Source organism: Polypterus senegalus, chromosome 5, assembly GCF_016835505.1.
Source record: "Polypterus senegalus isolate Bchr_013 chromosome 5, ASM1683550v1, whole genome shotgun sequence".
Taxonomy (NCBI): Eukaryota; Metazoa; Chordata; class Cladistia; order Polypteriformes; family Polypteridae; genus Polypterus; species Polypterus senegalus.
In genome coordinates this window covers 107,431,606-107,444,105 of record NC_053158.1, presented here as the reverse complement: position 1 = coordinate 107,444,105, position 12,500 = coordinate 107,431,606, and the positions used below count along the sequence as shown (strand labels likewise).

Below are 12,500 nucleotides of genomic sequence, written 5' to 3'. Positions count from 1 at the left end.
AATCTGATAAATTTCAAAGTGGATAACTCTGTTGTAGGCCGCCGAAGTGTAAGGCAAGATCAAGCACAGGTAAAACGCGTGCCAAAAGAAATCTCAGTCCAAAGTTTGTTTTAAAAATATTTAGTGAAAGTTAAAAGGAAATAATCCATACAAGAAAAAGAAAAAATAGTTACACACATAGAATAAAAGGCAAAAAAAGGAAAATTGTATTTTCTCTAAACTTAGCTTTTCTTGAGAAACTTTTTAGCTATTTTTGTACTTAAAAGTTCTTTACTTCTTCTTCTTAAAGATTCTTAACTTCTTATATACTTAAAGATTCCTAGTTTCTTCTTCTGTACGCTTTAAACATACAGCTATACACTTAAATAGGTGCTGTTTTACATTGCTTCACACATTTAAAAGGCCAGTTGGCAGGAGCACGTGCGCAGGCACGGTTTAAAACCATATGCCTTCCACACCTTACACTTGGCAAGGCTGGTCACTAACTGAAGAATAATGTTTTAGTCAAAACTATTAGAAATGGGTTGAATAGACCAATACAATTCTACTTACGGGGTTTTTAGGAACTTCCCGTAGATTATGCTTTGTCATCTAGTAAAATATTTATGAATCTTATAGTATTAGGAAAATGGCTCTTACACTGTTAATTATGTTTGTCACATTGAAAAGTCAAGAAATCGGGCCACCTTCTTGTTATCCTTAGGTCCTAGATTGGAAACTGGGTCAGGTCCTGATACTTGTGGAGAAACATCTTCTGAGAGCTACAGCTCCCCTTCTAGCCCAAGGCATGACTGTAGAGAGAGCTTCGAAAGTGAAGATGAGAAGGATCGAGGTAAATGCATTTACATGAGGCAAAGCAAAGTCTTACTTTAAAAAGATGATAAACATTCTTAAACACTAAAAGTGAACAGTGAATGTATTTTACTCACAATGTGTCATACGGTTTTCCTCTAGGGTCTTTGTTCTTGTTGAGTTTACTTTTCTAACGACAAAGACCAGCAGTGAAAATAAGCATTTATGAAAGCATGTGAACATTTAAAATATGGTATTGATTCCTTGTTTTAGAGCCTTGAAAGTGATAATGAAATGAATTACATTCTTTAAGCCTGGTATTATTTTATATATTTTTTTAGATTCAGATAGCAACTCTGAAGGTTCCGGTAAAGACAGAGCAGATGGTTTCCTGCCTTTTAGCATTGGTGGACCTGCCTCTGCTGCAGTAGGACGGCTGGTTACACCAGTACTGAAAGAGGACGGACAACGACCAGAAAGCCCGTTGAGTGCCTCTAAGTTCACCCAGCTGTCTTTCATGCCTCCAATCCAGAGTGTGATTCAAAATGTAGCACCAAAACCTGAAGGAGTGGTGCCACCTCAGATCGTGGATGGCAAGTCGGTTGGGTTAATGGTGACTGTGCCTCCTACCCTCTCTTCCATGAGAGACACTACAGTAAGTCCTACAGCCACTGGAGATATCGACAAGCAACATTTGGACTCCAATTCCTCCATAACACCTACCTTTATAACGTCGCAACCAGGGCTGGTACAGCAGCCAAACTTGTCACTACACCAGATGATTCAGCGATTCAAAATGACTGCGCCAAATGTCCCTCAGAGCACCTCAGAGAACTGCAATACCCCACAGCATCCAGCGCCTGTAGGTGCTATTAACGTGGTTTCACCAAACCTTGCCTATGTTCCCCCCATTCAAATGACTGTTGGCTTTCCCAATGCTGAGCCCCTTGCATCTGGTACACCACATTCTTTGTCTCATTCTGAAAATAGTGGAGCTACACAGCAAATGCACAGCAAACCTCAAGGCTTACCTTTATCTGCTGGCCTTCCCACTCCACCTCCATCCTTTGGCCTTTCTGTTCCTAGCTCTGTGTTACCTGTCCAAGCTGGCCATGCCCAAACTACAGGCCAAGTGCAAACAATGGTTCCCCCAGCTGTACCCACTCATACCCCTGGACCTGCACCTAGCCCAAGTCCAGCTCTGACACACAGCACAGCACAAAGCAACAGCACTTCCTACATCAATAGCAACGGGGGCTCTAATGGTTCTCCACAGCAGCCATCTACTCAGCAACTAGGATGTGGAGCTTGTGGATGCAGGGGAAGCTGTGGCAGTCACCCACCAAATTACTATTTCCCTCCTCCTCACCGCCAAGTTTTTAGTTTGCCACCTCTGTTCCATCTGACATGTAACAGCAGCTACCTCAATCAGGCACATCAGAGCAATGGAGCTACACAGCTGCCTTTTTTCCCACCTACTCAACATCCATATGCCAATGGACCTTTATTGCACACCCACACAGACCACCTACTAGGCAATCAAACTAACTATGGGATCCAACAAATGACTGCGTTTGGTTGCTTCTACTCTCCTATGTACCCTTCAGTGAGTATGGTGCCGAATCCTAGTGGGACGGGAATTAAGAAAAATGGGAATATCTCTTGCTACAATTGTGGTGCCAGTGGACACTATGCACAAGACTGCAAGCAGCCATCCATTGATGCCAATCAACAAGGTAGGAGAGTTATGGGGAAGGAGACAGACAATAAAAACTGCATGTTGTTCGTAAAGAGGGATGACAAGAAGTGTGTCAAGAAGATAAGCAGTTAGAAAACTGTAATTGTAAGGCCACCTATACGGACTTCATGTTTCACAAGGTATTGAAGGGTTGTTTAACATGTCTGTTGAAAATAAAAATTTCTTCCAACCATTTTGATACTGCTAAAACAAAAATATGTTTACATTACTTTCCATTAAAGAGTATACAATTTTTAAAAAAATACTGTCTACTCGAGTGCTGTTAGATCAACCCCAAAAGACACATTCAGTAACTGAGAAACTGTTCAATAAAACCTTCTGTCAGTAGATATGACAGCTTTCACCTAAAATAAGCCCAAACAATAAACAGTTAAACAGCAACACACACATTCACATCAGGTGGTAAACTGCTTTTCCTGTTTCTATGTCAGGAATTGTAACACTCTGAAGTATATTCATTTAGGCATTATTTACTTTTATTTAATTATCCTCATAATAGACCATGGTGAAGAACCAGAGGCAATCTTGTAGAAACCTTCTTTACTGTTTATCATACTGAGAAATTTTAAATGTAAATGAAAAGTTTTCATCTGATGAATGGTGGCTTAAAGGTAAAACTTGAGGCTCTAGTGAGTCAAACTGTTCCATGAGCAAACATCAGTTATTTATGCTCTTACGGTTTATGGTATGATGGGTTACTCTGCATGACATGTAGAACCGGGACTACAGTAGTGCTAAATATATGTTAAAGAAAAAAAGAGTGTTAACAGTGCAAGTGTACCTGCACAAAATCCTAAGATGAAGCCTTATATGGACCACACTAGACTTGGCAGTCAATACATCTGCGGCTTTGTGTTTTAAGTGTTGTCTTCCTGGCATAAAAATTTCATTGGGCTCTGAGGGGATTTTTGCACTTTATATTTCCTTGAACAATCCACAAAGTTTGGTATGCACCTTTGCACTTTAGTTTGCTCAACCAGGGCCATAGCTGGCTCAATATTGCTGTCCTATTGCCTCGGTGAACATTCAGGGTAATTTGTCCCCTGCCAAAAATTTATTGGATTTCTATGGCTTCTTTTGGATAGATGGGAGAACACTGAACATGTTGCTCTTCCAAAAAGTGTGCCTGTCCATCTTACAAAGGTGCCAGCAATTAGGATTCTCATAACTTTACTGTTTCTTAAATTATTTTCTGAAAATTGAACAGGAGATGTATTGAAATGAAACAAACAGATCCTTTGTCTGCGTTGTCTACAACAATCTCATAGTGGCTTTAACTTCTCAAAAAAGATGAGCCATTTGTGAATTGCACTTTGCCACTACACATGGACTGTTTGGTCATTTGTAACAGTCTAGACAGGGGTGGGCAAACTACGGCCTGCAGGCCACATCCAGCCCATAGCACATATGTGAGCGGCTCATGAGCTTCTCATAGAAATCTAAAATATTCCAGCCCTTGTCAGGTGTTTTTAAACAAGATGATGCTATGCTTGGCTGGTGTATAACATAATGAGTTATCATGTGGTGTCATCCAAAAAATAATAAACCAAGCTTTTACCATATGAATTGGCATGGTGTGCAGTGCTAAAGTGTGTAAGTGTTAGATGCTTGCTTGATTTTATCTTGTATGTGCCTTTTTAAAGAATATGAATTTGCACATGGCGATTTTATCAGAGATGAATTTCATTGACAGCAGAATTTTGGGGGTGACTCCAGATCTGTGCTCAATTCAGTATGTGCACCATTTACAATTGTGAAAGACGGAAGTTAGAGAGTGAGAGAGAGTGGTTTTCCTGCTGCAGATTTACCAAAACAGATTATTCCTGTACTTCTTATTCCTGTACTTCATGTGCTGTGTGTTTGAGAGAAGGAGTAAAATGCAGTTTCTAGCAGCAGCATCTCGACTGTGCCTTCGATCAATGTGTGTTTTTTAGACACTTCATCGAGTCTGAAGAGGAAGATAGTTAACGGCTTTCCAGGTGAGCTCATTTCAATTTTTGTATGGTGCTATTAATTTATCTTTTTCTCGATTTGTCAAACTTTACAGTAATTTGAGTCTATTTAATGCAGCAAGCTAAACATGTTCATTTTCCAAAATATTAAGAAAATGCGTTCAGAGTGACATCACACATTTGCCAAGCATGAAGTCAGGTTACCATCAACGTTGCGAGTCTGATCTTCCCTTTCAGAAATTGAGGTGCAGCAAGACAGATTTTGCAATTTTTTCATCTCCTTTTGGTGTTTTAATGTAGACAGTATTCCACAAGTCCAGCAGCTAGCTGGGATTAGCTGAGCTCCAATGTAACTCAAAATATGGTTAGCAGAGTTTCACTGCTTTATTTCCACAGACTGTGCATTACTTGGGGATTGTTTCCAGGGCTGTGCAAGCATGCTGTGCGCATGATGTCATCATTTGGCAGCAAGCATACTGTACTAAAAGATTTGATGAGTTTATTGTTGCAATGACTAGCATCTCAGTTGATATTAACAGTTTGTGCAGGAGCAAGTAGTTTCATATTCATGACTTTAAAATGCTCTCTTAATGGTTTATTAACATGGCACCAAACAGTTTTTATAAATAAAACCTAATAAACCATTTACACACACGTGCTAGCCACCAAAAAAAGTTTGCCCACTTCTGCTCTAGCAGTAACCCTGGTAACATCTGGTACGTGTCCCTTTTAGAGGAAGGTCAAAGTGATATTTAGGAACCTCAAAAACTTTTTTTTTGTCCAGATCTCCAATTGCAGGCCAGATAATTATTGTAACCTGATCTTCCCTAGCTGATCATTGCCATTTCAACTACAAATCAACTGGTTTTAGGTTTATGTATATAACACAGCCTAGGTTGACACACAATGGACCTGTCAGTAAGCAGCACTAATCAAACCTCTGATTGTAAACCCCATAATGGCTAATATCTTTGAGTTTGTACATTCTTCTTGTTTTCTGTCCGACTGCTCCATTTCCTAGGTTGTGCAATAGATGTTTATTAGTGATTCCGTGCTGGCCTACTGTGAGTTAGTATTGGTTTGTAATAAATGTGTTTTGTTGTGGACTGGGGCTCCATCTCGATTTGGCTTTTACTTTGCACCAGGAAAGGCTGTGGCTTCCCATATCAGTAATTTAAAATAACACATTTAAAAGATGTTAGATATGGTATATATAATATAACACAAACCATAAATATGACATTAAAATGCTCACTTGTTGACAGGAAGTGTGCAATAGTACCAGTGTAGATATTAGTCTCATCTTACAAGTTAAGTTAAAGAAAGTATGTACTCCATATAATATCACTAGCACATCACAACTATAACAAAACGGGATGCATTTTACTTAACTACTATTTGAGGGCAGTGAATAACCATCAATAATAAAGCCACTTACAGAAGACATTAAAAGCGAAGTGGAAAAAGTACTTAATCTCCTCAAGTAGAAGTTTTATATCACAGACAAAAGATTAGTTACCGTAAGTAAAATAAGGTAGCATTCACCTTACTCAAGTAAATGTATAATTTACTTTTAACCTAAATTAGAAAATATCCTGACGTATCGACTGATGTGGAATATCCATAGGCAAGGTATATTAAGGATATATACAGTGTGTGTATGTGCGTGTTTTTAAATTATATATACTCTATATAAAATACAGTCCTATGAAAAAGTTTGGGAACCCCTCTCAGCCTGCATAATAATTGACTCTGCTTTCAACAAAAAAGATAACTGCAGTATGTCTTTCATTTCCTAGGAACATCCGACTACTGGGGTGTTTTCCGAACAAAGATTTTTAGTGAAGCAGTACTTAGTTTTATGAAATTAAATCAAATGTGAAAAACTGGCTGTGCAAAAATTTGGGTCCCCTTGTAATTTTGCTGAGTTGAATACATGTAACTGCTCAATACTGATTACTTGCAACACCAAATTGGTTGGATTAGCTCGTTATACCTTGAACTTCATAGACAGATGTGTCCAATCATGAGAAAAGGTATTTAAGGTGCTCAATTACAAGTTGTGCTTCCCTTTGACTCTCCTCTGAAGAGTGACAGCATGGGATCCTCAAAGCAACTCTCAAAAGATCTGAAAACAAAGATTGTTCCTTATCATGGTTTAGGGGAAGGCTATTAAAAACTATCTCAGAGGCTTAAACTGTCAGTTTCAACTGTAAGGAATGTAATCAGGAAATGGAATGCCACAGGCACAGTTGCTGTTAAACCCTGTAGGTCTGGCAGGCTAAGAAAAATAAAGGAGTGGCATATGTGCAGGATTGTGAGAATAGTTACAGACAACCCACAGATCACCTCCAAAGACCTGCAAGAACATCTTGCTGCAGATGGTGTATCTGTACATCGTTCTACAATTTGGTGCAATTTGCACAAAGAACATCTGTATGGCAGGGTGATGAGAAAGAAGCCATTTCTGTACTCACTCCACAAACAGAGTTGCTTGTTGTATGCAAATACTCATTTAGACAAGCCAGATTCATTTTGGAACAAAGTGCTTTGAACTGATGAGATAAAAATTGAGTTATTTGGTCAGAACAAAAAGTGCTTTGTATGGCAGAAGAACACCACATTCCAAGAAAAATACCTGCTACCTACTGTCAAATTTGGTGGAGGTTCCATCATGCTGTGGGGCTGTGTGGATAGTTCAGGGACTGGGGCCCTGGGTAAAGTTGAGGGTCGGATGAATTCAACCCAATATCAACAAATTCTTCAGGATAATGTTCAAGCATCAGTCACAAAGTTGAAGTTACGCAGGGGTTGGATATTCCAACAAGACAATGACCCAAAACACAGTTTGAAATCTACAAAGACATTCATGCAGAGTGAGAAGTACAGAGTTCTGGAATTGCCGTCACAGTCCCCTGACTTGAATATCATCGAAAATCTTTGGGATGATTTGAAGCAGGCTGACCGTGCTCGGCAGCCATCAAATTTAACTGAACTGGAGAGATTTTGTATGGAAGAATGGTCAAAAATACCTCCATCCAGAATCCAGACACTCATCGAAGGCTAAAGGAGGCTCAACTAAGTATTGATGTAATATCTCTGTTGGGGTGCTCAAATTTATACACCTGTCTAATTTTGTTATGATGCATTTTGTATATTTTTTGTTAATCCAATAAACTTAATGTCACTGCTGAAATACTACTGTTTCCATAAGGCATGTCATATATTAAAATGAAGTTGAAAGCTCGGCCAATGATGAACAAAAATCCAAAGAATTAAGAGGGGTTCCCAAACGTTCTTTATATGACTTTATATATAATATTAAACTGTACGTACATATGCACATTTAGAAACGGTGGACTATACTTTATATGGCAATTACATTTTAAAATGCAAAAAAAAAAAGACAAACATTTGTAAGGAAACTAAACCACACAGCAGCCTTATTGATTTCAAATGGCCCATCAACAATTGTAATTAATGTATACTGTATGAATATACTGTGGAATGAAATTTAAAGATATGAAAGCAGAGCGAGTGCACAGTAATAATTAAAATATGAACATAAGACTGCTTGTGTTGTTTGTTCAGATTTTGCTTTCAAGAAAATTTTCATTTGCATAAATTAAATACACACCTTTACATGCAAAACTGCAAATGTAAGTTTTTGTATTAAATGTTAAAAACTGAATGATTAAATGGCAATACCCCAAACCCAAAACAAATATGACAGAAGGATCTAGTGTCATCTCTTTGCATGCAGCTTTCCACCAGATTTCAACATATGAAAACACGTTTAAGCCTCACTAGCTTCATACTGTAATAATCATTTTCTACATCTTGCTGGGTTCTTCATCAGCTGCAAATGCCTGATACTCTCCCTCTTTGATTAACATTTATGAAAACATGTCAACATTTTTATTAGTTCACATTCATTTTAATTACAATTTGAAATCAATAATGATGGATGTTGTATTATTGATTATTAAAGTTTTGGCAACACTCATCTCAGCCTGTTACCCTTTACATCTGTGCACATCACTGAGGCAACCATAAATATTAAAATATGCAAAAAATGTCATCATGACAATGAATGCATTTTAAACAAATCAACATCATCCATAAATATCAGTTGACAATGTAGTGTGTAGTTATTAAAAAAAGTATCATTTGAGACAGCAAAAAGGTAGAAAAGACCATCTTAAAGTTTTGTAAACAAAGTACAGCAACAGATGTAAGGAAGTAAAATGGTACTGATACCCACATGACAAAAAGGCTTTTGAAATATGTTGAGATAGGTTAAGTACAATCTGCATAGCACCAGTGTATAGAATCAAACTATAACACACAAACAACATTTATTATGTTATCTCTAAATAGCAAAGTAGTTCTAATGATAACAAGTAACAGTAATATTGTGATTGTCCTGAACTCCATCACACATGTTAAAAGGGGAGAAAAGGACATGTAGGCAGGTTGGTAGGTATTATTGGGAGATGAGACGAATACAGCACTCTGATCTACTGGTTATGTGTGCCATCAATACAACATTGCAGGAATTTTGTTTCTTGCTAGGAGGATGCAGCTTTGTCACTGTTCAAGGATGTGGAGCTTTTGTGGTGTAGCTGTGCTTAAATGGTAAAGCCAAAAACTTTGCAAGTATCCATATTCTTATACAGAAAATGACCACTACAGATTACAAACATACTAATGTACACAACACACATATGTATGTATGTGTGTACATATATATAATATATATATATATTTTCATCTCACATGATACTGCCTGTTACAGCCAATCCTTTAGGAAAACAGGGCTCTGCTGCGGTAGCGCAACAACAAGTGGTTATGAGAATGTTACTGTAGTAGTTTTATTTGACTAGCAATACAGTTGAAATCATATCGCTATAAACAAACATGTAACAGACGTCTGTTCTACCTAATCAGAACAACCCTGGACTTGATCCATCCCACTTATAAGTATTTTGAATTGTGAAAATGAATTTAAAAGCATTTCAATAGTTTTCAGAATCCCAATAAGACTGGTATTGCACGGTTACAGAATCTAACATTCTCATTATCATTATCATCTGACTTTAGCTCTGAATGGCTCCTTGTGAGTTGAGCCTTTACAGTGGTGCTTGAAAGTTTGTGAACCCTTTAGAATTTTCTATATTTCTACATAAATATGACCTAAAACAACATCAGATTTTCACTCAAGTCCTAAAAGTAGATAACGAGAAACCAGTTAGGCAAATGAGACAAAAATATTATACTTGGTCATTTATTTATTAAGGAAAATGATCTAATATTACATATTTTTGAGTGGCAAAAGTATGTGAACCTTTGCTTTGAGTATCTGGTGTGACCCCCCTTGCAGCAATAACTGCAACTAGACATTTCCGGTAACTTTTGATCATTCCTGCACACTGGCTTGGAGGAATTTTAGCCCATTCCTCCGTACAGAACAGCTTCAACTCTTGGATGTTAGTGGGTTTCCTCACATTAATTGCTCGCTTCAGGTCCTTCCACAACATTTCGATTGGATTAAGGTCAGGACTTTGACTTGGCCATTCCAAAACATTAACTTTATTCTTCTTTAACCATTCTTTGGTAGAACGACTTGTGTGCTTAGGGTCGTTGTCTTGCTGCATGACCCACCTTCTCTTGAGATTCAGTTCGTGGACAGATGTCTTGACATTTTCCTTTAGAATTCTCTGATATAATTCAGAATTCATTGTTCCATCAATGAAGGCAAGCCGTCCTGGCCCAGATGCAGCAAAACAGGCCCAAACCATGATACTACCACCACGTTTCACAGATGGGATAAGGTTCTTATGCTGGAATGCAGTGTTTTCCTTTCTCCAAGCATAACGCTTTTCATTTAAACCAAAAGGTTCTATTTTGGTCTCATCCATCCACAAAACATTCTTCTAATAGCCTTCTGGTTTGTCCACGTGATCTTTAGCAAACTGCAGACGAACAGCAATGTTTTTTTTTTTGGAGAGCAGTGGCTTTCTCCTTGCAACAATGCCATGCACACCATTGTTGTTCAGTGTTCTCCTGATGGTGGACTCATGAACATGAACATTAGCCAATGTGAGAGAGGCCTTCAATTGCTTCGAAGTTACCCTGGGGTCCTTTGTGACCTCGCCGACTATTACACGCCTTGCTCTTGGAGTAATCTTTGTTGGTCGACCACTCCTGGGGAGGGTAACAATGGTCTTGAATTTCCTCCATTTGTACACAATCTGTCTGACTGTGGATTGGTGGAGTCCAAACTCTTTAGAGATGGTTTTGTAACCTTTTCCAGCCTGATGAGCATCAACAACTCTTTTTCTGAGGTCCTCAGAAATATCTTTTGTTCGTGCCATGATAAACTTCCACAAACATGTGTTGTGAAGAGCAGACTTTGATAGATCCCTGTTTTTTAAATATCACAGGGTGCCCACTCACACCTGATTGTCATCCCATTGATTGAAAACACCTGACTCTAATTTCACCTTCAAACTAACTGCTAATCCTAGAGGTTCACATACTTTTGACACTCAAAAATATGTAATATTAGATCATTTTCCTCAATGAATAAATGACCAAGTATAATATTTTTGTCTCATTTGTTTAACTGGTTTCTCTTTATCTACTTTTAGGACTTGAGTGAAAATCTGATGAAGTTTTAGGTCATATTTATGCAGAAATATAGAAAATTCTAAAGGGTTCACAAACTTTCAAGCACCACTGTATGATTGTAGTGGGTTTGTAGATCAATAACTAAGACTGAGTCCATATACATTTTCTTACATTTTCCAGTTCATGCCAGATGTACAATTTACTAGGATGAACTTTGGCAAGTCAGGGTTCAGGATGCTTGAACACTTCAACAAGGATTCCTCTATATAAACTTCAATTAATTTTCTTTGTGCAGCAAATAAAAAGTGACCTATAGCATAAAGCTTAGAAATTATCCTTCAAGTGATCTAAGTTAGTTATAGGGGAGAGTTGGTCATAGTTTGAAGTGTGTTGGAGTATTTGAGTTTTGGCTGATAAATGGCAAACTCTGCTTTACCTGTAACACTGCGAAAAACAAAATGATCCCACAACTTAAATGTGGACTGAGCACATCTGAGAATTCTCTGTGGCAGTCTATGTGAATGCAGAAACTGCATTTTGCTATTCCAGGGCCAATAAAATAAATTGCTTCTATTTTTTTGTATAAATTGAACAAAAAATAAATTTCACAGATCTTTCTCTGCGAATAATGCAGTATATCCTGCAATATTGTTATGTGTGTGTTTAGTTTTATCAAGAAATTGTAAGGAATTCATCTATACAAGATCACAGGGATGATGGGAAAAGGATTACTCTTATTAGAAATTCAGACAAGAAATGGTATTGGTGTTTCAAATGATAAATTCTTCTTTGGCTTGTGCAAAGCATTCTATAATTCAGTAAAAACTATATATCGAGCAGACATCTCATTGATAGGTCTACATCATATCCAGGATAAGATCTGAAACAGGTTTCTACGCTGAGACCATTTTGAGGTAAGATGTTTGCATATCTTTACCTCGGATCTAACAAAAATAACTCCAAACCCGTTACAGCAATATTTTGATAACACTATGAGGAAGAATATTTTCAATGGAGAAATGTACTATAGTGCCCTGTACTACATGGCTTGCACAAAGACTTGTTTTACTTAACTGGAAGAATCCCACTCTACCTCTCTCAACTCATTGTGAAAGTACAGTCTTTCAATATTTTAAATTAAAAAAAATCACTTTCCAAGGAACAGTTCAGGAATCTTTAGTGAGAATTACTTAATGTTATCATAAATAGAAGGCTAGGTCTCTGCTTGGTCTATCCCAGTAGAATCGAGCATGGGACGGGGCTAGCCGTGTAAAGGGGCTGGTCAGTCCCAGTATCATCCATAACAGCCATATAGTGGTCAATTCACATAATGCAGATTTTACCAGAAAACCCACAGAAAATCC

The 12,500-nt window shown here is 37.8% G+C and overlaps 1 protein-coding gene across 2 annotated transcripts in view; it reads left to right on the top strand.

Moving 5' to 3' along the window:
• Positions 1-12,500, top strand: part of zcchc2 (zinc finger, CCHC domain containing 2) — a 159,339-nt gene that overhangs the window by 131,757 nt on the left and 15,082 nt on the right. Inside the window, exons 9-10 of one of the 2 annotated variants that reach the window (XM_039753206.1) lie at positions 704-832; positions 1,134-2,528. In XM_039753206.1, coding sequence (XP_039609140.1) covers positions 704-832; positions 1,134-2,528 — 1,524 coding nt within the window. Of the gene's footprint in view, positions 1-703; positions 833-1,133; positions 2,770-12,500 lie in introns of those variants that run through there. The other variant, XM_039753205.1, reaches the window with a different exon arrangement.